Source organism: Helicoverpa zea, chromosome 6, assembly GCF_022581195.2.
Source record: "Helicoverpa zea isolate HzStark_Cry1AcR chromosome 6, ilHelZeax1.1, whole genome shotgun sequence".
In the NCBI taxonomy this organism is placed as follows: Eukaryota; Metazoa; Arthropoda; class Insecta; order Lepidoptera; family Noctuidae; genus Helicoverpa; species Helicoverpa zea.
This window is the reverse complement of record NC_061457.1, coordinates 11,649,708-11,675,983: the sequence shown is the minus strand read 5'-3', so window position 1 is coordinate 11,675,983 and position 26,276 is coordinate 11,649,708. Positions and strand designations below refer to the sequence as shown.

The 26,276-nt window shown below is 39.8% G+C and overlaps 3 protein-coding genes across 6 annotated transcripts in view; all 3 read right to left on the bottom strand.

Annotated features, from left to right (window-relative positions):
• LOC124631484 (death-associated protein kinase related) overlaps nt 1-12,550 on the bottom strand; it is a 158,520-nt gene extending 145,970 nt beyond the window's left edge. For both annotated transcript variants that reach the window (XM_047165899.1, XM_047165900.1), the window contains exon 1: nt 11,976-12,550. In XM_047165899.1, coding sequence (XP_047021855.1) covers nt 11,976-12,121 — 146 coding nt within the window. In that variant the 5' untranslated portion in view covers nt 12,122-12,550. The remainder of the gene's footprint in view (nt 1-11,975) is intronic.
• A 565-nt stretch (nt 12,551-13,115) lies between these two features.
• Nucleotides 13,116-18,643, bottom strand: LOC124631485. 3 transcript variants are annotated; one of them, XM_047165902.1, is made up of 3 exons: nt 18,218-18,643; nt 17,919-18,037; nt 13,116-13,312 (listed from the first exon to the last, which is right to left on the bottom strand). In XM_047165902.1, exons 1-3 carry the CDS (start codon nt 18,519-18,521, stop codon nt 13,124-13,126), a joined length of 612 nt encoding a protein of 203 aa, XP_047021858.1. In that variant the 5' UTR covers nt 18,522-18,643; the 3' UTR covers nt 13,116-13,123. The 3 variants fall into 3 exon arrangements, 2 of the variants coding, with proteins under 2 accessions (XP_047021858.1, XP_047021859.1); XR_006984511.1 differs by lacking the exon at nt 17,919-18,037 and having other exon boundaries at nt 18,540-18,643; XM_047165903.1 differs by lacking the exon at nt 17,919-18,037.
• A 437-nt stretch (nt 18,644-19,080) lies between these two features.
• Nucleotides 19,081-25,440, bottom strand: LOC124631483 (dynein axonemal intermediate chain 4-like). Its single transcript, XM_047165898.1, has 6 exons — nt 23,697-25,440; nt 20,685-20,833; nt 20,339-20,397; nt 19,932-20,079; nt 19,409-19,602; nt 19,081-19,242 (listed from the first exon to the last, which is right to left on the bottom strand). Exons 1-6 carry the CDS (start codon nt 25,423-25,425, stop codon nt 19,116-19,118), a joined length of 2,406 nt encoding a protein of 801 aa, XP_047021854.1. The 5' UTR covers nt 25,426-25,440; the 3' UTR covers nt 19,081-19,115.
• Between the last annotated feature and the right edge of the window lie 836 nt (nt 25,441-26,276).

Genomic DNA, 26,276 nt, shown 5'->3' with positions numbered 1-26,276 from the left:
TATTTTAAGTGGTTTTATTTCGAGCGTTGTATTTTTTGCCCAGCCACAATTGATTTACACTTATTCGACATTATTAAATTCTTGTTATTACAAGCGTCCGTATAAGTCCCACAAGTGGGTGTATCGGAGTTTGAATTAATTTATTCATGTGGGCAGTAGGTACGGTAGGACGGGTCGAAAACACACTAGATCGGGTTACGGTCGTTAATCAAAGCGGCCGACTAGGAAGAAGATAACTAGTCGTCTTTGGCGACAAAAAACCGAGAGTTGAGTGACGACATGCAGCCGACGGCGACGGCCCTCACTCCTCCTAATGGCCTTTTTAGACACGTTAACAACGTTCCACGAGGCTGTTTTCAGTTCATCACTCCTAGAACATTGAACTCGATCCTATAGATCAGCATTTCTGTATTTCCAATAAATTACTGGTTCGTTGGGTGACGCCGACAGTGGACCGGCAGTATTGCTTCAACACATGCGAGTACAAATACTCGGTTCATTAGTCACAAGAAAAAGGGTTTAATTAATACAGAATAATTCGTATCTCCCACAGGTTTGAGGCACACTCAGGTGACTCAGCGTTCGGAAGGATAATAGTTTAGATCGGTCATCGATTACGTCAGCGTAGTAATAAATTATGTCGATATTTTTTGTTCCGAGACGTGAACCAAACAAAGAAGATGGTTGACGGATACCGACATGGTAAAAAATTGAACAAACTTACTGTTGTATGGTAAAACACACTCACCTGAAACAAAATAAGGCAACATTAGATAAGTTGTACAAAGCGTAAGGCTAGCCAAGAACAATGGGCGTAGGGAAAGGCCAAAATAAAGGTCAGGGCTGCGGCGATTGTCCCATTAAATATTCATGGGTGTATTCGCGTATTGTATGACAAAGAAAATATTTTTAATGCGCTTGGTGCAATGAGAGAAGACAATATCGCTTTAGCAGTGAACTCGCATCATAAAATGGTACAAGGTGACATTGAGAATACGTGATTTGACCGGCGGACAGTGGCTCTCAGGTTTTTAGCTTTGTGGAATAACGTTTCCTTGTATTCTGATATTTATAGTTCTTTAAATATTTGCAAGGTATTAAGGCGGCTTTGAGGATTAACTCTTTTATTTCTGGAATCCTGTGTGCAGTGTTTCTGTAAGCTTATTACATTTCATTAGAAATATGCTTGGCCTCATGTTGATTCACATAAGCTGGTGTGCTTAGACTTAACATTTACAAAATAAGATTCTATGGGGTGGTCTTCTTCCTGACAACTTAACTGCACCCTCGATAATAAACTATTTAAAGCTTTACTCTGACAGTCTTAGTTTATTTCCCAAATTTGAAGCCCCTCGGTTATTTCCCCACTTGCACCACATGTATCGTGGCTGTGCCGCGGGGCGGCGCGCGAGCCTGCACGGTTTATGCTAATGTTCAGCTGCGCCCGCGCAGACCTGCGCATGACCACCCCGCAAGCACTTGCGAAGTTGCGACTAGCGTGTAGGTACCTGCTAACCTTTTACCTTAGGTATAATTATGTTTAAAATCATATACCCTGCTTAGATGAGTTATTAGTGCTTGTTGGTGACATAGATCAGTGCATCAGTAATTGTGTAGGGGTAAAAGTATTAAGAGGGAAACAATCTCTACAGGTATAAGGTCTAAATCTGTACGCGCTGACTAGTAAGCAAGGGGTCTATTTGTTTAAATAATTATTTTATATGTATTACGCATTCAAAATACATAGCAATAAAGTAGACAAAAACAATATAATTAATGAGCGACCTTTAAGCATTACCTAATAATTATTCTAATGGTTATTCACATGGTTATTCGGCATTATTATTCAAGTATAATTAAATCTATTTTTGATTGCTTGATCTCCTGCTGTAAATCTAAATGTTCAATTTCAATAAGGCTTAGCATCGATATTTGACGCGTAAAGTGCGTTTAGTGCGATTTGTGCGTCGGCGCGGCCAGCGACGGCTCCAATTACCCGCCCCGCTGCGCACGCGCCGCCGACGCTGCCCTTGGACTAGCTGCTTACTTCACACACGATATAAGCTAAACAAAATCTACACTTCATGCTATGCGAGAGGAAAGGAATGCAAGCTCGATTTAAGTTAGAATAATCATAAATGAACCTGAAAACTAGCAGTACTCCTGTCTATACCTGTCCTAATAGGCGGAGTATAGCTCGTAATCCAGGCAGATTGTAACGTATGGGGGATAGACCCCCGCGGTCGACGGACAAATTCGCTTGGTCCTCACCGTCGCGATTAGCATGACATTCCATTTCTTCGCCGGATTGAGCCGTCACAGGCTGCAGGAGATTTACGGCGGCGATAGCGAGCGCCCTTCCGCCGTACTGATAAATAGCCTCTCTAATTATATTTACGCAGCGCCGGTCGACGCGCTATAAATCCTCATCGTGGTATGCTGGAATAACACCGCCGTTTACAGCCAATACGCGCCGAACTCGAAGGATCCATCACCGCCGATCAGAGTATTAGCCCCAAATTAGTAAACTAGCGATAAAATGTAATGCATTTCAACATTACAGTCAACATCACTTATAGAAGTTTAGTTGGGTGCGCGCTCCACAAATCAGCCGGTATAAATAGAACGCATTCTTGGGCAGGATGCACGTGAACGTGACGCCCGATACCGTAGGTCCCGACTGGATGGAAATACTCCGGAAGTGTACAATTAAAGACAAGCGAGATGCGTATGACGGACGAGTCACTGAACTCAGCACAAGGTTATGGCAGGGAGTGTAAACAGTCTGGACGGCGAACCGCGTCCATCGAGCGAGCAAACACTGTAACCGAGACACGTCAATATTAGCCCCAGACCTTTGCTCAGATATGTACCAGCTTATTGCATTTGCAGCCTGATAACAACGATAAGGGTACTTGTGCTTACAAGCTTTATGAAGCGGATGACGCACGAGAAATGATAGATTTATTGATAAGAGGAAAATTCGCGATTTTGGTACTAAACTAATTGGTTTGTGTCAGCGTAATTATAACAACCCACTTTGATTCGATAGCATAGGTACATAAAACATATGACATCAAATCAAAGCGCTATCAAATATTATCAATACTAAACCTATTATAAGTTGTCATGGATTGCAGTATTAAATGCAATACATAATAAGGATAGTCGAATTTTTGGATTAGGAAATTCCAGAGTTACGTACAACATAAAATTTCATAACATAGTGAATCATGCGAATATAACATGGCTGATTCAGACGAAAGGCAATTGAGCTTACTGGGGCATCTATCTAGTCTCACACTAACATATACCGCCTGCGCGGTCTATAAAACATTATTTATTTTTTCAGATTCAATAAACAAATAAAGCCATATTTTATAGTAAGCTTCAAGAAATCGCGGTTGTTTACTACATCCTAATATCAGACACGAAGATATAAAAACAAAGATTACTCCGCGACATTCCACTATATCGTATTCTAAAATTAGCACGTGACACACGGCTGATAAGTGATGCCATCTCACCAGTGCATATTCAAGATTGTTATTACTAAAAATATTGTCAACGATAGACAGGATTGCGCCGTCGCCGAGCCGATCATATCTCAGGAATAATCTAGGCATGCGATCCATCCAACTATTTCGAGACATACGAGGCACACATAGAATAAGCAACCTTCCCCATGGAGCAATAAGACCGTGGTAATTATGGCATCGAGTGCAGACCTCGTGCCTAAACGCGATAAGGAAGACCAACGAGCAGCGTATCATAATCAGTCACATTTAATTCATACAAGTTGTCAACCTAGTAGTTTCTTAGTGGATTCGTAATTAGGTATATCGAGATCTGAGGTACTTATTACTGCCCATATCTAGACGCCGAAGGTCGGCCAGACTTTCGCTACGTAGCAGCACTGCGTGGCTACATTATGCCAAGTGGCCCAACCCGAGTGTCGGAAAATCTAGTCGCCTACACGAACGCGCGGCTAATACGCGATGCAGACACCGCGCGCTGCGGCGATAGCATTACCATACAGACAATCTAAAAGTCAATACAGGAGCCGTGTTGACATTGGCCCACCGTTACTGTTGGTTTTGTAACGATATCAAAAGCCCGCATTCCAGCGGGCGTGTTGTTGAATGAGAGGCTCGATTGTTCTCGAGCGGCAGGCGATCGCCCACGTGCGCCGAGGTGTCGCACTGATTGCACAACCGGCGGTCGGCGTGCGCCCGCCTGCGATCCCGGCGCAGGTGACCATTTGCCCGGACGGCCTTGCGAATGAAGGGCAAGACCGCCGACCACAGAACAACTGGGACGTCCACGGAGCGTGACGACACTAACGAGGCACCACCGCCTTCCCATCAACTTGTATTTTTATACTAGAACCGGCGTGACCGGATACTTCACCTGTACGAATGGTAAGGTAAGGTGCAGCGAATCGACACGCAGATGAAGAAAAATTGTCGTTGGGTCCAACGGTAGATAAGGTATGGTATATGTGCAGCCGACGGCTTGGCCTCGCTCGCGTGCCGCTGCATACGGATCGGGTTTCGTTCCGCAAACTCGAGATAACTGCAGCACGCCGCCGAGACTCACTGCATGCTAGGAGCCGACTTTGAAACTTAGCTCTAGCCTTATTGTGTCCTCTTTTAGCTATCGTCACCTATTTGAATAAGAAACACGAAGTTAGGTTTCTAGTAAAATGTTTAATTAGGTTTCCTGAGCGTCTAAAGTTTCTAAAGGGTTAGTCATAATACCAGAGCGTTCCGAATGTCTAACGGGTCGCTACGGCTAAAAACAGCGTTCTAATAATCGACACTCGATCTAAAATAGCCGCGTGACAAACGAAACCGAAAGTGATGCGTGATGCAACGGACCCGAATTTAGCTGGTGCGGCCCAGGGCGGTGCATCGGCCGCGAGGGAACGCTGAGGCCGGCGCCGCGGGTGCCAAACGGCTGGCATTTCGCACTAATGACACGAATAAGATATTAGCACGGATAGCTCGCCAGTCGGCGCCGGCATCCAACTCAGGTATTCGGGCCGCTTGTAGAATCAAAATTAACCCGCGACCGATTATCTATAAGTATGCGTTAGCTTTAGCGATACCGAATGTCAGAATCAGGACTGGTTCCTTGCAGGTGTTGATCATTTGCGACGAGAGAACCGTTACAGCCGCCACACGAGAGTTATTCAATAATCCAACTGTATAATCGATTGGCTCAGAGGCATCGTTGATATGCATTGCGTGTTGGGCATGATCGGCGGCGTGCATGTGCAAGCGTTTGTACAGCCAGCCTTAAGGGCGCGTGTGGGGATAGGTAACGCGACAGTGACACGGCGGCCGCGGGTCGGAGGTTCGGCCGCATTCCGCCGCCGCATGAAAGTGAAACCGCTTCGGCGACCAACCGCTCAGCTGTAGAAAGTCCACGATTACATCTCGCCAGCGCCGGCGTCGCCGGACGAGCAAAAACTGCTATCGCGCCGAGTCGCGCTGGGCTCCCGGGAAACGAGGCGCCCCGGGCGACGTCGCGCGGAGAAATTGCCAATAACCGCTGGCGGGCGCTAAACGATTCCTTTCATTTACTCAAACACCAGCCGGCCATGGCTTGTTGAAATGTTAAATTTCACTTAAACTAACCGTAACCGACTGACCAGGGGCTATTTCCGACACTTGACTTTTCTAATTTTGGAAATAAATCATTTCACCGTGTAATCGTAGAAATTATCTAACGTTACTTTTATGTATCGTCATTCGTATGAAAATATTAGAAAGAACTTGCATGTCCGGTTTGAGTATACTCCAACCTTTTACTTCGAACAGGTTTTTTTGTTTCTTTAATATTTTTCTTCAACATCATTACTGCGACGAAGTAGATAAATCTACGGTTATTCACCGTATACATATCATATCCATGAAAAGGTGAAGTCGTTCTAGTGTTTGACGAAAAATAAAATGCAAGTCTTAAAATGAAGTGGACTGTGATTTTGCAAAAATGCGAAGTGTTCTAGATACACAAGACCAGTTATTGGGTGGAGCTAAATCGCTAAGTCATTCATGCTTCATAGCAATATTGGATAACACAGCAGTCAGTAGTCAAAAGCGTTTGTCGTAATCATCATGAATGGTGTGTAAGTTAGCTTCCTCAGACTGGTTTAAGCACTCGCCCAAGTTTGTTGCCAGTAATATCCATTTGCGGACTCATATGATGACCATACCTTTACTGGCTTAGTAGTTTAGTAGCCGTTCTGTTTTCAACGGAAACCTACTAAGTAAATACGTGAATCTAATGAGCAATACTAAACGATGACTTTGTGAATGGTAATAACACGAGTTCTTCGTACTAATTGTATATGGGTTCTAATAAACAAGGAACATTCCTGGTTATAATTAGGTGCCTGCCATGTTTATTCAGAAACAATGCGAGACTTTTGCTGTTGATCATTAATTTTATAATTAAAAAAGTTAAAAGTCCTTGCTTCAGCTAGATTTGCATAAACATTAAGTCCGTTCCTATTTCTGTTATTTCGAACAAGTTAGGTACCTACAATATCTGTAAGCTACACATATAAACACGTCGACATCTGCGGAAATCTTGATAAAAACTGTCGCAGTATGGATGTTATGGACCAAGTGATAAATTGGACAGTATACATAATGCCCGGTCATTATGAATAATGCCCAATATGAGAGTGCAATTTGATAATAATTATTCAAACAATCAAATTGACCGGCCACTATACATATTGCCCGTGACCTTTTGGGCAAAGTAATACAAACATATTTAATTTCATATTTTTTATTGTTATTGACATTTAACTTAAAATAAACTAAATATAACACATCCCATATCAATTGACAGAGCATAGCAAAGTAAGCATGCAGCAAGCATGGCTTCTGTCACGGCTCCGGCACTGCGGGTCCCCGGCGGTCCCATGCGAGCTTATCGTCGCAGATGGTTTTCACGCTCACCACCGCAGCTTCGGCTTGCTGGCCGGCTCGGCCGGCCAGCCTCAGCCGCGGCGGCGAGCGCTTCAACTACCTGCGCCTCAGCTCGCAGGCCGCCTCGCCCCTCCGTGCCTACGCGGTTTTGAATTGCACTCTAGGGGTAGGGCAGACAAGACTACGTGGAGTCGGTTTTGCAGCGATTCGTTTTCGTCACTAAGTTCAGTTTTTAATACAATGTTTTGAATCCAAATTAAATTCTACCATAAAAAAACGAGCCAAGAAAAATGAGATCAAGAAAAACGAGGCCGAGTTAGTAAATTAGATGACAATTGTCCAATTAATATTTTTTTGGCTAGACTTATAATTTCCCATTAAAATAGAACATATAATTTAAAACAATAATCATAAAATATGTAGCAAGTCACAGGATTTATTTATTAGAACAACTGCCACCCTCGCACCGCATAAAATATAGCTTTATTATCAAATTGCCCAACTATCATGTAGCAATATAATAATGCCCGTGCAATGTGATAAATAATGAAGTTAAGATAGTTATTAATCACTTGGCCCGATGAAGCTAGACATTATTCATAATGCTCGGGCATTATAAATAATGCCCGAATTAATCACATGGTCCATAACATGGACACATGGCATGGCAGGGGGAATTGAGATCAACAAACCAACCAGTGGAACTCGTTATGAGCCGCGGACTGCAGGACTCGGAGAATAGTAATCATTTGGCAAAAACTACAATTAACTGGTCGGTAAGTACGTCTAGTAAACGGTAAGACCCGTCACTGTCATCCACGAACTTTGCTAATGGTTCTTCGGAACTACTGCCGTACATAGTTTAGAGTATGTTTATAATCTGACGGTTTGATCTTGTTTTACAATCTATTCTTAAATTCTTAAATTAATTCTTAAATCTATTTTTAAATTCGCACGTCTTCAATAACATACATTGGGGAAAAGATGAGGCGATTTCGGCGTTGAAGGTAAATATTATTTACAAAGAAATACTTAATAAACAAGCATAATTTATTTTGAATTTATGCAACAATAAATAGGACAAAGACATTGGAAATCTGCAAAGAACCTGATTTGGCAGACATGGAGTGAAAAATATTGCAGATATATAATAAAATAAATATTATACAAATGAACAGTTATAAGCTATAACAAGCTTCATTTAAAACCGCATTAAAATGGTCAGTAGAACATTTTCTAGATAGTCGATGACGCAGAGCAACCGAAACTTTGTGTGTCGCGGATTATAAATAAAATTATTAATTTAATCAAACTAAAATATTTATCTGGGTATCTAGGTAAAGTTTAATTCGTTTTAAATCTCATTAACTTTGATTCGGTTTAAAAATTAAAGAAGCACAAGGTTACGTATAATAAAAAGCATAAACGTGTCAAGTTTATTCTTTGTTAGAGAGATTAAATAAAACTTTTGCGTCTATGGTACCTGTTCTATTCTAGCCTATGTATTACATACATACACAGGTAAGTAGTAATAAAACTAAACCAGCCAACACGATACGACTCGAAACAAGTGTATGATCATTTCTACGTCACACATTATAATTACAACTATTATTACTGGTGACGACAACAGGCCTTATTAATTATATTCGTGTAATTACGTAGCCAGTTTTAATTGACAATAGCACTTTACAATTTTAATAACTTAGAATGCAGTTTCTGTGAAATTACTAATCTATGTCTAGGAAGACTGGAAATGGTTGAATTTTGTTCAATTTACGTATAAAATAAATTTAATGAAGGCGAAGGGGTACAAGTGTATTATGCGTCAAGTTAATCGCTATTCCAACTGTTTTTAGGGTTCCGTAGCCAAAATGGCAAAAACGGAACCCTTATAGTTTCGTCATGTCCGTCTGTCCGTCTGTCCGTCTGTCACAGCCGATTTACTCGGAAACTATAAGTACTACAGTGATGAAATTTGATGGGAATATGTGTTGTATGAACCGCTACAAAAATATGACACTAAATAGTAAAAAAAAGAATTGGGGGTGGGGCCCCCCATACATGTAACTGAGGGATGAAATTTTTTTTTTCGATGTACATACCCGTGTGGGGTATCAATGGAAAGGTCTTTTAAAATGATATAAAGTTTTCTAAAAAACATTTTTCTTAAAGTGAACGGTTTTTGAGATATCAGCTCTCAAAGTCGTAAAAAGTATGTCCCCCCCCCTCTATTTTTATAACTACGGGGTATAAAATTCTAAAAAAAATAGAGGTGATGCATGCTAATTAACTCTTTCAACGATTTTTGGTTTGATCAAAGTATCTCTTATAGTTTTTGAGATAGGTTGATTTAACTGTAATTTACGGAACCCTTCGTGCACGAGTCCGACTCGCACTTGGCCGGTTTTTTTTAGTATGAAAGGGTCAGCATTCTTGTGGTCGGTCACACAACTATAGGATACTATTTTAATCAACATAACAAAGGTATTTAAGTAATATTCTTTTAAATAGTTAAGGTAAGCAGTTCAATAAGATTTCAAACATGAAGATCATCGTAAATATATTGATGAATGAGTCTGAATAAAATAAATGTGCGAGTACATAACAGAAAAAAGATAGGATAGGTAATTAGGTATGTACACAATATATCGATAAAATTAATTTCGTATGCTAACTAAATCATTTTAAATAATAAACGCCTTTAGTCCACAATGTAAATTGATTTGTTATCTAATTAAGTTGTCATAATAACAAAAGTCTCAAGTATAATTATTACGCCTTCTAATTTAATTAATTCATTAAACTAGGTCGGGTAATAAACTGGTTATGTCGAACAATATTGTGAATAATTGTGATATACGATATTAATAAACTAGCCGATTTCCCGCGGTTTCACCCGCGTCCCGTGGTAACTATTGCCCGTACCGAGATAAAATATAGCCTATGTTACTCAGGAAGAGCAGCTTACCAATAGTGAAAGAATTTTTCGAATCGGTTCAGGAGTTTCGGAGCCTTTAGGTTATACACAAGTGTTTCCTCTTTATTATATTAGTATGCATAGATATATTCTTATTTATGAGTCGATTAACCAGACATGCAATGACGTTCATCCCCAACTCATTAGAGGAAGCTAAAGTGGTTAGTTAGTTAATTGGGGAAACAATGCAATTTGTGCCGTAATGTCTGCAGGTACTTAGCTTTAACTATGTGACAGTAAGATAAGATAGTCTGGTACTTTTTTTTCTAAATTGATAATTATTAATTCTTTACAAAAATGGTGTTAAAAGCCAAATTCTGTTCAAATGGAAGTAAGCAATATAGCGCAAAGAATTTAATCAATAACGTAAGTAATTGTCGGTACATGCAATCAGATTGTGATAATTCAAGACCGTGAAAACTCGATTTTTACACGCGATTTTTCTGTAATAACGAATGACCTCTAAAATGTGACACCACTTATAGCTGAATTAAGAATATTTTATATTGTTTATTGATATTTTATATCGATATGTTTAAGCTTCATCTATTAAACGTGTCTCTCCACTAATCACAAAATCGAAGTCCTGATCTAAATCTCGTGACAATAATTTCTGATCAAATATTCTGAAAGGGTAACATAGCTATAAAGATGACGGCGACAACGACGCCATTAGTAAAAAAAAAAGAAAAAAAACGAAATATGGCGCCAAAACGTGTCATACGCGTGGCGAGTTGCCGACTTTACCGCGTTCCTACATTTGAGCACAATGCGCCGACATAGTTTTGTATGCACGATGCATAGACGGTGTTGGCTGATTGATTCACTAATTTATGTCACGTTGAGCTGTTTACTTTACAGTTTACTTGGAAGTTGATGTCATGTGTGTTTTTGGCCCTTATTTATTTTTACAAGAAATAGTTGGATGGTTGTTATGAAAAGAACCGAATCTTTGCAAAAAAAATGTAGGTAAGTACATGACAAAAGCATCTCAAACTTACAATGGATTTTATGTTTCTTGTTTTCTTTCATGTATCTGATAAACACTATAGATATAGCACTATTTATAGACAGACTCTAGCCTATTATATTTTCATTTCAATGCTTTTATTAATATTCTCACAATATAGCAGGTTATAGTTTTACTTCATGCTAATATTTTTAAACACCGGGCAATCTTTAAATCAACAATCAACTCTTTTCTTCAAACAATCAGAAACAGAATGGAGTGTGCAACAAGTTACAATATAAAGATGTTTTAGTCAGGATGACAGTACAAATTCCAAAATATTTCAATATACCTACTAGGTAATAAATTTTTTATCAGTTTTTTCATAGTAGTTATTATTGCATCAACAAAAACTTCTAGAAAATAAAATCAAAGTATAACAGTAACAAGATAATGTATGTTAATGTTTGTGTATAGATTAAATTAGCAGGTTTTACATTTTATTGCAAAAAGTTTATTTAAATTCTTCCTGCAAGTGAAAATAACACTTGTTATCATGGTTATCTTGCTCCTTCACACTCATCAGTCATAGTTATCTTGAATATTCTGATAAACATTATAAGTGTACTATTTTGCAGTCATATTGAAAACAATACAAATTGCACTAGGCAAAGGTATCTCAAATTCTGCAAATTTACATGTTTTGTATTACTCTATGACATGCAATAATGATAAATATGAGATTACTGACACCAATCACATTAAGTTGGGGATAGTCTATGAAATATTATATTCCAAAAGTACATTTTGGCAGTTTTTAAAGATCAGCAGCTAAACATGGTTCCCTTGATTTGGTTCTGCACATGAATCAATTATTACCTGTTGGTTTACAACACAAAAAAGTTTTACCAACTTTAAAAGTCGTGTGTGGGTAGTGTGGGACCAATCTATCAAGACGAAGTTATGCTAACAAAAAATACAACGTGGTTTTTGCGTGCAGTTCCTTTGCTTGCGTCCTTAGCTACATTTACAATTTGTACCTTTAAAAAGTTATTGTTCTTGGCAGGTAGGACACGAGTTTGAAAGTTGCATGCGAACTTACCTTGCAAAGGGTGTCTGCTCGACGTGGTACACGGAGGTGATGGGCTCCGTGCGCATGAGACTGCGGAGCCGCTCCTCGGGCAATTCCAGCAGTCCATCACTTGCTGTTTTGAAGTCAGCCTTACTCAAACCACTTAAAACACTCATTTTTAAACGTGTAGACGACTACCGACCGAGTCGAAACGACGGTTACAACTTCAAAGCGTCACTAAACGAATCACAATAGTCCTTAAAATCAACGTATACACTTATTTATGTAAAAAATGGCATCAATTAGACCACATGAAACATTTTAATGCCTCCGGTTTCTCAAAAGGCAACTGAGTGCTCTCCCTTGTCATTGCGAGAAGCGGTTACGGATTCATTCAAAACGCTCCACTTTGAATCGGCACGATAATTAAACAAACTATAACATCACTTCATTATAAATCGCAATGAAAAGTAATAGGTAATTTGTTTATTTACACACGCGTTCCGGAAAAACTAAAAATTGACAAGCGCTGCGGGACAGCTGCGCATCGACGAGTCGACCGCACTTCGCCGTACACGTTTCTGTCGTTCCGTTGAGCCGCGAGCCGAGCCTGCCCATACCATTCAAATTCCGATTCCAGCGAATGTCGTTGTTCCAACGTTCTAAGTTCGAAAGTTGCAAAGCAAGGTCAATGCGTAAATAACTTAGAAGTGTTTCTTTACAAAAATAGGTGGCGCTGCTTTAAGTTAAAGCTAAGGTAAACTAAGTGGTATCCGATAGATGGCATTAGTTCCTATATTTATTTATTTAGTGAAATGATTATTTACATTCAATTATGTTTATTAATTTATTTTATACTTTTAATACAATATTTAGTAGTAGTTTGTTAGCAAACTAGACATTGTTTCATAGAGTTAAACTTGTAGTGGCATCTAGTGACATTTTGTGTAAACTTAATTGTAGTTCTACAGCAATGTATCAGATGGCGCCCGCCCTATTTTAATCTTTTTTGTCGTTTGTCGTTAAAAATTGTATTTTTCCTTTTCCTTTGTCGAAAATCATCAAAAATAATGGAAGATTTTCTTTTTGAGGATTAAAAAAACATAGTTCCCAAAAAAAACTATTGCGCTGTACTTACTACCGTGAGTTTCTTTAAATTGTTGATGATAAAAACTATTCTATTCTATTTTTTGTTTCTGGCAATCAATGCCGTCGATGTTGGTGTCGACGATTCTGCCACTGACAAGTGATATGAGAAGCAAGTAGGTATGTATTATTATAAAATGTAAGAAAGAAATAAAACTTAAGAAAAAAAAAAAGAAATTGCTTTCTCTTCTTGTAGGACTTGTTGAGTTAGTAGGACGGCACTGAAACAAACACATAAATAAAAATTGATAAATTGTTAGAACATAGAAATATAACACACAAAATATATATATATATAAAATAAAATAAAAAATATTGCCACAACCACATAGACAATGGCCTAACTAGGCCAAAGTCTACAATTTAATATTATTTTGAAGGATGAAGATCAATAGGATGTGGAACAGTTCTGGAGAGGAATATGTTAAAAGGGAAGGGAAGTTAATTGGAACAGGAATCTTTAATTTAATGAGGCGGTTATACAAGTCGAAGGATGAGGAATTTACGGGGCAGCTAAAAAATATGTGTTCCAGGCTCCCTTCATCCAATCCGCACTCACAGAGAGACGAGTCCTGAACACGAATTTTGCGCAGAAAAACAGGCGTGCAGCAATGACCTAAACGAATTCTGCTAAGGACCGATATCACATGCTTGGGATACTTTTTAAAATGGAAATACCAGGGCTTGGTTTGGATCAAGGGTTGGACATTAAAAAAGTAACCACCCTTTTTCTTGCTGGAAACGTCCCAATATTCTTGCCATGCGGTCTCAAGATGCGCTTTTGGAAGGTTCAGCAGGTCATACCCTTGAAGGGAGAAGTGCGCAGGGTCGGCTGTAACTGATGTACAAGCATCTTTAGCCAGAGCGTCCACACATTCGTTGCCCTTGATACCACAGTGGCTAGGTATCCATACTAAATGAACCTCTTTTTGTTGGATGCTACAGGATAACAGGACCTTTTTTATATTTAGTATTATTGGGCTATGGAGTTTACTTTTAAAAGGATTTTGGGATAGTGCTTGGAGACAGCTCAAGGAATCTGAAAAGATAACCCCTGAGCTGATATCGTGGGATTCTATGAACATACAAGCTTCCAATAATGCCACACACTCACCTGTAAATACAGAGGACTCCTTTGGACATTTAAATTTTAGAATAATTCTAGAGTTTTGATAATATACCGCAGCACCAGTGTAACTGCAGGATGTTAATTTAGAAGCGTCGGTAAAAAATCTCTGAAACCCAAGCCATCGTTCTTCCACCACCGCATTGAAGGCAGAGTTAGCCGAAGGGGAATTCTTGGAAATACCGATATTATAGAATATCTTGGGAATAAAACAAAGGACTTCATAGGAAAAATTATAAAGGGGTAATCTGCGGTTTTGGTTTATGGGGCAATTTAAATTTTGGATAAATCGGTATGTTTTCAGTATTAGTGGGATTTCTTTATGCTCCCAGTATTTGGAGGATCTGCATAAGGAATCTAAATTTTGAAGTTTAGGAATGAGGGGGTGGGAACTTTTGGGAAACACTCGGGATAGAAAACGGGAAGCTAGATACTGCCTCCTCAGGGCTAAAGGAGGTTCGGCGCATTCTACCTGCAAAGCGTTGACGGGAGAGGATTTCATGCAACCTGAGATGATTCGAAGGCATTGAGACTGGAGCCTATCTAATGCTGCCAAGGCACCCCTGTTGCAAGGAATCAATACAAATGAGCCGTAATCTAGTATGCTACGAACTAACGCATTATAGATAAGTTTCATGGTGTAAGGGTGAGCCCCCCACCATACACCCGAAAGGACTTTCAGTATTGATATTACCCTTTCGCACCTTTTGACGAGGTAAGCAAAGTGCTCAGACCCACTCAACTTTGCATCAAGGTAGACCCCTAAAAATTTTGTCTTCTTAACAACAGGAACGCCTTGACCTTGGATTGAAATGTTAACCTGAGGGATCAGACGTTTCCGAGAGAAAATTACTGCCGAGCTTTTTGGAGCAGATAGTGACAGACCACGATCTAGAAGCCACTGGTGCAGAGAGTCCAAAGAAAGGCAGAGTGATGAAGCCGCGTCCACAATTGAGGCATTGGTAACGTAAAGCGCCAGGTCGTCGGCGTATTGCAAAATGCGGCAGTCCGAGTTCAAACAGGAACCAATGTCAACTGTGTACAGGTTGTATAGTAACGGACTGAGAACAGAGCCTTGAGGAAGGCCCTTCCATGCGTATCTTTCCTCAAATACCTCACCCTGTACCCTCAGCACCAAGGACCGCGACATAAGAAGTCCGCATATACTTTGAACCATCTTGACCGGGAGACTCAGCTCTTGCAGTTTCTGCCTGAGAATGGGAAGAAGGACACTGTCGTATGCGGAGGAAATATCTAGGAAGGCGGCTACAACAGATTCATTTTTGGAAAATGCTGTACGAACATCAGTAACTAATGTTGCCACGCTGTCCATTGTGCTAAGTCCCTTCCTAAAACCAAATTGATGACTCGGCAGTAAGTCCCTAGATTCGACCAACCACTCAAGTCTATTTTTAATTAGGTGCTCAAATAACTTGACCAAAACTGAGGACAAGGCAATTGGTCTAAGGCCATTCGGATCATCAACATTTTTGCCGGGTTTCAGTAGAGGTATTATAATTTGGAGTTTCCATTGATCAGGAACCCAACCAGTAGAATAACAATAATTTATGATATTTAGAAAATATATTTTCGCACTTGTACCAGCGTGAACGATAAATGAATACGGTACGCCATCAATGCCCGGGGCAGAATCCCGAACATGACGAAGCACCGCATTTAATTCATCCAATGTGAATGGTTCGTCCAAAGGGTCATCCACTACACTCACAGGCAAGTGAACGAATTCTGAAGACAAGGGAACGTAGGCTGGAGCAATTTTGTTAAAAAAGGATTCAGCGGTTTGTCTAGTGATGGGGGAGGATATTGATGGAGAGCACCCACGTCTGAAGCGGTTTATGCTCTTCCATACTGCGGACACCGGAGTGGACGGAGAAAGAGAGGTGCAGAACTTAACCCAACCACGACGTTTCCTCTTACGAAGAAGCCGTTGGGATCGGGCGTACACTCGTCTGTACTGTAGTAAGTTGTCGTTGTTCATCGCTGCATTGTACTGTTTTTCAGCTTCCTTACGTTCGCGAATCGCGGCTGTGCAGTCTGGATCCCACCACGGAGGTGACGGGATTTTGCTTTTGGCACTATTTCGCAGGGGGAATGTGGAATCAGCACTGGATGTTATAGCTGAGACGAAAGACTCGTAACAACTCTTAGCATGGCAGTGACCAGAAGAATGTGGTAAAGCAGAAGTTAAATTTGGAAGAACACTAATTTTCTCCTCCACTAGAGAAGCAAACCTTGACCAGTCCGGTTTAGACAGATTGTATTTCAGAAGTGGAGGTGAACTTTTCTCTAAATAGGTTTTATTTAATAAAGTAACAACAATGGGGTAGTGGTCGCTACCATGCGTCAGAGCAGTGCATTGCCAATGAAACGATGCCGCCAACTCTACAGAACAGAATGTGAGATCTACACAACTCTTTTGCTGCCCAGGAAGGGATCTGCGGGTAGGACAACCATCATTTAAGATGCACAGGTTTAGGTCATCGAGGATTTCTACTAAACCTTCCCCAAACGCATCACAACGATTGGAGCCCCACCTAAAATGGTGGCAATTAAAATCTCCCATAACTAGCATAGGCCCATCTACATTATTAAAAACGTTTCTTAGTGATGCTAAAAAATTTTGATGAGGGTGGGAAATATAAATAGATATTACTGTTATACCCTCGAATTTAGCTGCAACAATGTTAATTTCACCATCCAGAGCCGGAAGCGAGAGGGTCGAGAGCGGAACTCTATTGTTAATGAGAAGAGCCGACCCTCCATATCCATCAGACCTATCACATCTCAAAATATTAAAGTGTGGCATGCGAAAGCTGAGACTTGGGGTAAGCCAAGTCTCAGCGATGGAACAAGCCAAGGGCTTGTATTTGTTGAGTAGGAATATGAGGTCATGTTTCTTATGAAACACGCTCCTCACATTCCACTGTAGGAATACCTGGCGAGGCGCCATTTTTAATATTCAGTAAAAGAGTAACAAGTTGATGGGCGACGTTGGACGGTATTTGGGAATTATTGGATAATATAGTTGTAAGGACTTTACTTAGAAGTTCAATTATAGAGGAAAAATTATTAGAATCATCAAGGGGGCTACTGAGGGCGCAGCCATTAGGCTGTGAAGAAGGGGGAGAGTTAATAATATGCTGATGAGCGACTTTGTCGTAAGAAGGAGAGAGGGGAGCATGGGTCTTAGGCTTTAAGTAAACAGTTTTGCGATAAGACTGAGAATTACTGACTGTAGATTTTACAGCATTCGCATAGTTGCGAGAAACAGGAGGAATTGTTTTGCTAACCTCAGCATATGAAAGCGATTTCTCAGCCATAAGATTCTTAATAGCTTTCTGTCTACCTAACTCCGGACATGACTTGCTATTAGCATAGTGATTTCCAGAGCAGAGCACACAGAATGCCTCGCCCTCAGAAATGTTGCAACCATCACCAGGGTGATCGTGGCCACATTTGCTGCAGCGTGGTTTCGAGCGACATATAGACTCCACGTGACCGAACCTACAACACTTGCGGCACTGAATGGTGGGGTATACGTATTGAGAGACCGGGAGAGAGGTGTAACAACAATATATCCTAGTAGGTAGTACTTGACCATCGAAAGTAATAACGCAAGTTTCAGTAGGCTTGAATTCGGTTACACCATCTCTAAATATTTTCCTACTAATACGACGAACCTTGAGTATTCGTCCACATCCAGAGGGCACAGTGAGGTAGTTCATCGCTTCTTCTTCGGTGAGGTCGGTAGGAACACCAGTAACAACACCCATACGGGTTATGTTAAATGTGGGAATTGCTGCAACATAACTATTTTTAGCTAACAAACCATTTATAATAAAAGAATTAGCATCCTGAGGGGATGCAAATTCTACCGAAACTCTGTTCCTTCCAACTTTCTTGACGCCATCACGTACGACATTAGCGATTTTGTTATTCACTAAGAACATGCCAAAAGTGACTGGGTGCAATGTGGTACCTGCATTAGGCTGGGACTCCAAGCGTGAGACATGGACAATGAATGGAGCTTTATCAGTGGCAGAGTATCTACTGCGACCTATTTGATTTCTCTGCTGCTTAGCCGGTTTGTACGCATTGTTATCTTCTCCAGAACGTTTCCTACCGTTCTGGTTAGATGAGGATTGGGATTCGGAATGGGAAGGGATTTGGGACTCCGCGATGCTGCAAGCAACATCTGCGAATTGGGAAAGTGGGTAATTGGGGGATGGCGGAGCAAAAGAGATGTCAGGCGGATCAGGGTCGGGAGGTTTGTTGCGGTCCATATTGGGTTAAAGACTTACTTAACTAAACGGAAAACGTTCACAATCAAAAACGCACACAAGGACAATACACAGAAACAAAAACAAGTCACAAAAAGTCACTTAAACACACAAAATAAACAAAAACTCTAGACACACGTGCTAACCAAAAACACTCTGTGGCGAGAATCCATGATAAAAACTAATAAAAACGTTTCGTTTGACATGAAAATTATTTGACGCTGACGTTTTGATAACATATGACGTTCCGTTCCTTGCATTCACATACCTAGGTCAGCGCCATCTAGTTACCAGCTAGGAAAAGAAATTCAAAGCCGAAGCTCTTTATTTTGTCTGCATAGGTTACAAACTTACAAAGGTGTTAGTATGTATGTTACATAGGTACATACAGTATGTACATATTATAAATAATATTAAAATGAGAATGAAAAATAGTGGCGTCGAGCGTCGTTCTCTTTAAATTGCAATTGGCACAAGCAGTGACTGTAGAATGTGGCGAAATAATAAATATATTTTTTTAATATTCAAATCCGAACAATTTTCATAAATCAAATCCGTATAATTTTTATGAATCAAATCCTTATAATTGTTATAAAATTATTTCTTATTTCTCTCCCAGGCCGCGTTAACTACAAAACGTAGAACTTCAGCACCAGGGAGCAGAATCTTTTTAAACGATGGGTGTTCTTCTAGTCTAGACACCCACGCTGCCGTGCGGGGAAACCTGAAAGACGGACAGACAAAATTTCCATAAGTTCAAAATTTTGTAAACGCTAGTTCAACGATATTTTACGATAATTTCTAAAGGACTGACATGTTTTTTTGAATTTTAATTACTACTGTAATCTGGCCGACAATTTCTATCCGGAACTACTGAAACAATCCCTTACTTGACTGGATCAAGTTTATGTAAAGGCTGCATAGCAACCGTGGTAGCTCCCACGCTGATATCAGCAATGGTCAGGTGGTCAGCAGCAATATACTTCTTAGTACCAAGATACGCTTCCACCATCCCGTATGCCTCATCAATGTCCGCTTTCTGCTTCTCCGTAGGACCATCAGAGTCCCCAAAAACTGCTGGCAGCTAGAAAAAAACCACTTTGAATAACAAATATTCTTTTGGATATACAAAAGGGGCGTGAATTTTATGGCCGTGTATTTCTTCGGGCAAGTACTTAAATAGCAAAATGGTTCTGGTCTTGCCAGATGCCTACTACTGAGTTACAATAGAATCCTTCATCCATAGAAATCTCAAAAGTAATTTAAGTCTTCTAATATCTGTTGCCGTCAAATTTTTTAAAGCGTGTTTGGCCTGTTTGGCGTAGGTATGTGGCGAAAACAAAGCGAAGTATGAGTGACAGTCAACTTGTTTCAGTGGTCTCTTCAATTTAACCGGTGTATGTAAATACTCACAACAACAACTTTAAGCCTGATGAAGAAAATTCCCACATTGAAGAACAGGCACTGGTCCACTATAGCGCGCGTGCGCAGGTCGCTCGGGTACAGCGACTCGCTCTTGTCGCCGCCGTACTTAGATAGCAGATACTTCATGGTAGCGTGACTAAAATAAAATTAATTAAATAAATTTTATTAAAAAACATAGATCACATGAATAAGTAAATAAAGTAAAAAAAATATGCCTTAAAAACATTCGTTAAAAGAAAATTATGACAAGTGTGTTATGCCCACAAACATTCGGAGCATTAAAATTCTGCCAGATAGAGGGAACCCTCTCTTCCTCCGAGCCTTTTTACCAAACTGTGATATCTCTATATGAGAACAGCGGCCGTTGCCGAAATCGGCCAATAGTAGGTACATACCTTTCAGAAATAACGAAGTCACCATCCTGGAGCGTTGGTATGGTGCCCATTGGGTTAAGCTGTAAATAAAATAATATAACAATTTTTTATTGTGTACAGAGGCTCTCTACTCCTAGTGATTATTGCTATGAATGAAAGTTTTCCCAATGTTACCTGCAGAAAGATCCGATCAGATCTCAGTCATTTACTAAGTGACTGCTAGTAGTTGTTTAAATTTGAGTTCAAGAATGGCTGAACCGTTTAAGCTGAAAATTAGAGGGGAGATAGCTTAGACCCGGGAGAAGGACATAGTTTTTTTCACCATCCGGGAAAATAAAATAAATATCTTATAAACACAACACAATACCTTAATGTGATCAGGAGACTTATGGCCCAAAGCCATGAAGTCGACGTCTTTCAGTTCAAGGTCTAAGCCGATGATTTCCGCGAGGATCCTGATCGCGCACGCTGGAGGACTGGCATCGGTCTTGTACAACACTGGCGCCATCTTGAGATCTGAACAAAAACTGAAAGATCTATAAATACCTTCTTAAGTAAAAGTACTAGAAGCACAAGATAAAGGTTTTTAATCTTTCGCGATTTGTATACCTATATATTTATACGTCGTTTAACCTTAGTATCGCAAGTAAGTTCTCACAAGATTTTTGTAGTCAAAAATCTTTAAATACCTACTAGCTGGGTAAATAAAGTCTAGTTGGGTAAAAAAAACACAACGCGCTGGTTATTTGTTGGTATTTATCCATGTCATTGTCTCTACATATCTACGTATTATAAACAAAACACATGCACACACACAGAATAAAAACACACGTTGTGTACCTAAGTACGTTTTCTCACCGTAATGTCTTAAAAACCTTTGAAACGCGATGAGCGAACCAAACAAGTTTTGTTTCAACTGTGCAAGAATGGATTTCTGTACTTGACCAAATTAAAGTAGGACTTACGTACCTAGTATTCTATTAAAAGTGGATGAAACCTATCAGACCCAGGCCACTGACTAGCTTGTTTAATGTTTAAGCACAGATTATAAAATAGCTACGTTTAAGTTATAAATGGTGACAAGTCATGAGGCATGAATAATTCATAAGTCCGTCTTTATGTACTGGATTATTATTACTTGAATATATCCTTGACTTGACTTGTACGAATCTTACCTAAACATTGTGCTGAAAATATGACATACCTACTTAAATACACGTTATAAACGTGGGAAAAATATTTATCTATCAGATTGTTATTCTATTTACTTTAAGATGTATTATTTCGTCATAATTTATAAAATGTTACGACTCCGAGAATGTTCTATTCTTGGTAGGTACCTAAGTATAATGTTTTCGAAGTTAGTTTCTTTGTAAAAACTTTTAATTTCAAATTAAAATAAACTCACCGTATGCTCTTGACCGATCCAAATTCAACACTGGCCTTTCAAAAACGGCCAAGAGCGTGTCGGGCCACGCTCAGTGAAGAATTCCGTAGTTTTTCGATCAACTCTTTCTTCAGAAAAAATATTTACAGTGCTTAGTAGCCAAGCAATAAAGTTAAAAAAAAATCCTAGAAAGTCTTTTGAAAAGTTCTACTTCTGAGTTCTTTTTAAATAGACAAAATTGCGAAATTATAAGGGTTTCTAGTTGACTACGTAACCCAAAAAAGATAAAACTTAAATGTTTTGTAAACAGCTATCTGATAAGAAGTCTCAACGTAACGTTACGAGAATATTATCAACAATGATGGTGCCAATCAATACGAGTCGCTGAAAATGATTTGCAGCATTATACTTCGGCCGTTCAGAGAATGCGTTCCTGACACCTATCAGTTAGTCACGACTAGTGATGGGCACAACATAACACTGAGTTCGTTACCGTTCCTTCAAAATGAACCGCCGCATTATTTTAAGATTATTTTCGTTTTAAATTGGCGGAATCATTTGTTTTATATTTTAGTTATTTAAGTGGAAACCAAAAAAAGGTAATATTCATATAATAAAATTGTTTTATTTATTCTTTGTTACAAGTACATTGAATTGAATGTGCGAACAGAATATTAATCAGACTCCGATTTGCTTGAGGAGGTGGTGTCTTCATCATCATCTTCGCCTACATGTATAATTATATTATTATCAATAACAGAATCAATCCTGATATCTCGGTCTAACAAAAGCCGGGTAATCAAATAAAAACAGATCGAAAACACTTGAAAAACGTGGTCTATGCGCACGAAACGACAACGGACGACTGTTTTAGCGTCACAAAATGGCGGCCCATAACGCCATTTGGGGTTACCATTTTTAATCTAAGTATAAAAATGCGGTTTGGTCATAGTTTTATTTTTATATTTCATAAACGTTATAATTAAGTCTTATAGTCCATTATTTTCCAATTCTTAAAAAGAAAATCAAAACGTATTATTTTATATTATAACTGTATAAGAACAGATTACGATACTTGCCTGTTATTTTTAGCACAGCACTACAAAATATAAACCGCTGACATAACCTTGTAATAGCGCAGTATAGATTTAGAAAAATATTGTTTACCAAGTTATTTGACACTCAGTTTGGCACAAAATTATAACATTCATTGATTATTGATATAATAATGTTGTTTTAATGCTCCTCAATTGTTAAAACGGTAAACAACCAGCAAAAATATTTTTATCGTAACTGCAACGCCATTGCAAAGTTACGTCGTCAGTTCAATCGCGACGTGTCAGGAACGCATTCTCTGAATGGCCGAACTATAACTTACCTACCTTAAAAATATGTGTTTCTCTTTATTATGCCCGTCTGTATCTACCAATAAAGATCATTGTATCTGACATTTTGTTTATTAAAATAATAACATTGAAACTAAAACTATCCTATGCAGTACACACAGTTTTACTTTTTACATTGCCTTAGCCTTGTTCTTTCTAAATCGACGAAGTTTATCAAGCTGTTTCAGCATAAGTGGTCTGGTACAAAGAGCTTTTCTTATCGCTTGGTTTAACATCTTTTTCTGGTCAAACGGCGGTATCGGTGTATCTTCTAAATGAAACGTGTGCAGTCTGCCTAATGTGTCTCCAACAAACACGTTATGCCCGGACGCTGCAAAGTCTACGTAAATCAGAGTCACATTCCCAGGAAAAGTATACTCAGCACACGGCATATGAATCTTTCGCCGGAGATCCCAAACTGACAACGTGTTTCCACTCGTAGAGAGAAGAATAGTAGAATTAATTGGACAAAAAGCTATTCCATTCACGGCACTTTGGCAAGTCAACGTCATTATAAAATCATCCATTCCGTCGATCCAAAGACGAATAGCACTATCAGCCCCACAGGACGCTAGTAATTGAGGCATGAATGGAGAAATGCACATACCATTGACTGGTCCTTCGTGAGCGCGGAACACGTCCATATGCTGGTTCATATAGTGGGTAGAACATCTGTGTATGCAGCCTTCGTCAGTGCCGACCAGGTAGCAGTGATCTATCGTCGGATGCCATATCATGCACAACACAGCGGGGTACCGAGTGATAGGAATGTCCACCTTCAAACATGGCTTCGTAGTTTCCAATCCCCTCAGCTTTCCTTCGACAGTACAAATTCGCATCATGGGCGAACTAATAAACTCATGAGTTTTCGTGCTCTGCAGCCTGCGGATCCTCCCGTCCTGACACGTCGTCATTACGCACTCGTTGTCTCTGTCTATGTTGTGCCATCTCGTTACCCATATCGGTTCGAAGCAGGGATTCGTGTCACGTTTGCTCCTCGCTATAATTTTGGGAGCGTATGACTGAATATCTAATATTATCACATCACCGTTGCTAAACCCACAGGCTAACCAATTAGGATTGGTTTGAGAGAAGCCAAGGGATGTAACAGGTACTTCAAAGTTATAAAGTCGTTCCGGTTTCCGTGGATTTTTGGTACACCAAATACATACTATGCCTTTACATACATCTGCGAACCCGAACTTTCCATGGGATATTGCACACATATTAAGATATTTTGGATTGAAACATATACATGTAATTGGTTTGTTAAGAGTCTCTTCGCATTCGTAAGTCCACAAAGCGGTCAATGTGTAAATATATACTAAATCCATTGACAGAGGATCAACAGACACGAGTCCCCGGAATTTCTTCTGAGCAGCAGCAAAGGTCAACGATGCCAGTACTCGTTCCATTATAAGCACCGCATCCATATACTGCGAAGTCGCCGCAATCTCTTTGAAGGTTTTACCGATACTTGAACTTGTGTCACTGACTTTCTTCCTTTTCTTTCGTAACAAGTGAGGGGCAGCGGATTGGTACATAACCATTTCATCTTCTTCCTCCTCTTCTAGAGCTTTTTGAATTTGTGCGTAAGTGTCGTGCATGTCCCACACGGAGGCGAATGCTGTGGCATTCTTTTTCTCCGGTCTCGTGGCGAGTGTATGTCTGGTCTGCTTAATAGTTTCTTTGGTTTGGGTTTCTTGACCAACCATTTTTCTATTCCTTCCTTTCCCAACAGTAATGTACTCATAGTAAGTATTTTCTTCTTCAACTTGTGTTCCTTCAACGCTTCCTTTTTCAAACGATGAGCTTTGTAATGCAAATAAGAAAACTGTTTCAGTTTCCTTAAGCGTGACCTGTATTTCTGGGGGGTAAGATGTAGGCGGGTATATTTTTGGTAAATAGTATGCCGAAGGCGCAAGGGATAGGTTGCCGTCATCATAGTCTATCCCCTCTTCAGTATTGAGTGTGTGATCGATTTCTATGTCATCCAGATTTATAGTAGTGGCGTAAACTTTAGCACCTTCGAGACCTGTTCTGGATTTGGATCTGGTGTATTTAATACCGGTTTCGCTTTTAGCTCGAATTTTTGTGTCATACGCAGCATGCGTGAACGTTTCATCCAAGGTTACGAACGATGGGTCGTTGATGTCGTCAGGAGTAACATCAACTCCGTTGACAATCACTCGGTATACTAGACGCTTGTCTAAGACGCTAGTGATTTTCACAGTCTTGCTAGAAGTACCCTCACTCAGAGCATATTGAGATTGGAGCTCTGTGTACGTCGATGTATTTTGCGCAGCAGTGTTGGATATACTTCCACTTTTAACCATTGTGGTAACTGAAGAGATTATGCAAATTATTTTCGTAAGTATCGAAAGCTTTATTGGATAACTCCTTTGATTATATGATAACTCTTCTATTTTAGGTTGATGGCAAGCGATTCGTTGATGCCAATGTCAACGTTTCAAAGAACGGTCACAGGTCAGACGACAGATCGACATAATTTGTTTATCTGCCAGCACCAGCACCTATCATTTTTGTTGAAAAAAGTTCTACTACAATCTATATATCCAATTATTCAATAATAATGGTAAATACCGAACAGAGAAAAGATTCTCTTGTTAGGGGACTTCAATGCTAGAGTTGGTCAAGATTATGAAGCGTGGCCTAAAGTTTTGGGTAGACATGGGGTAGGCAACATCAACTCTAATGGCCAGTTGCTGCTTAGTTTATGTGCTCAATTCCAACTTGCAATCACAAACACCATGTTTCGCCTTGCTGCTAAGCACAAAACTACGTGGATGCACCCACGTTCTAAGCACTGGCACCTCATTGACTATGCCATCACGAGGCAGCGAGACATCTCTCAGGTCCTAGTCACTCGTGTTATGCGCGGTGCTCATTGCTGGACGGACCATAGACTAATTGTCACCAAACTGCGTCTTTGCCTTCGGCGACCATTCAGGGCTAGCAGGAAAAAGCCTCAGAACATAAACATCGAGAAACTCAAACATCCGGGACCCCGAAGCAAATACGCTGAAACGCTGGCATGTGATATACACTCTCATCAAAATACCGGTGATATTGATGCAGACTGGAACGCTTTATCGTCGTCCATTCTTGACGTAGCCATTAACACCATAGGGCTAAAAAATAAACGCAAGCAAGACTGGTTTGATGA

Coding starts and splice junctions, on each gene's coding strand:
- LOC124631485 (XM_047165902.1), bottom strand. CDS start 18,521: ATGGACCGCAACAAACCTCCCGACCCTGATCCGCCTGACATCTCTTTT. Junction 18,038..18,217: donor GGAGTCCCAGCCTAATGCAG/GTACCACATTGC, acceptor GTTATGTTGCAG/CAATTCCCACATTTAACATA. Junction 13,313..17,918: donor GATGTGGACGAATACTCAAG/GTTCGTCGTATT, acceptor TGTTTGTTTCAG/TGCCGTCCTACTAACTCAAC.
- LOC124631483 (XM_047165898.1), bottom strand. CDS start 25,425: ATGGTTAAAAGTGGAAGTATATCCAACACTGCTGCGCAAAATACATCG. Junction 20,080..20,338: donor GACTTCGTTATTTCTGAAAG/GTATGTACCTAC, acceptor ATTTTATTTTAG/TCACGCTACCATGAAGTATC. Junction 19,603..19,931: donor TCAGGCTTAAAGTTGTTGTT/GTGAGTATTTAC, acceptor GTTTTTTTCTAG/CTGCCAGCAGTTTTTGGGGA.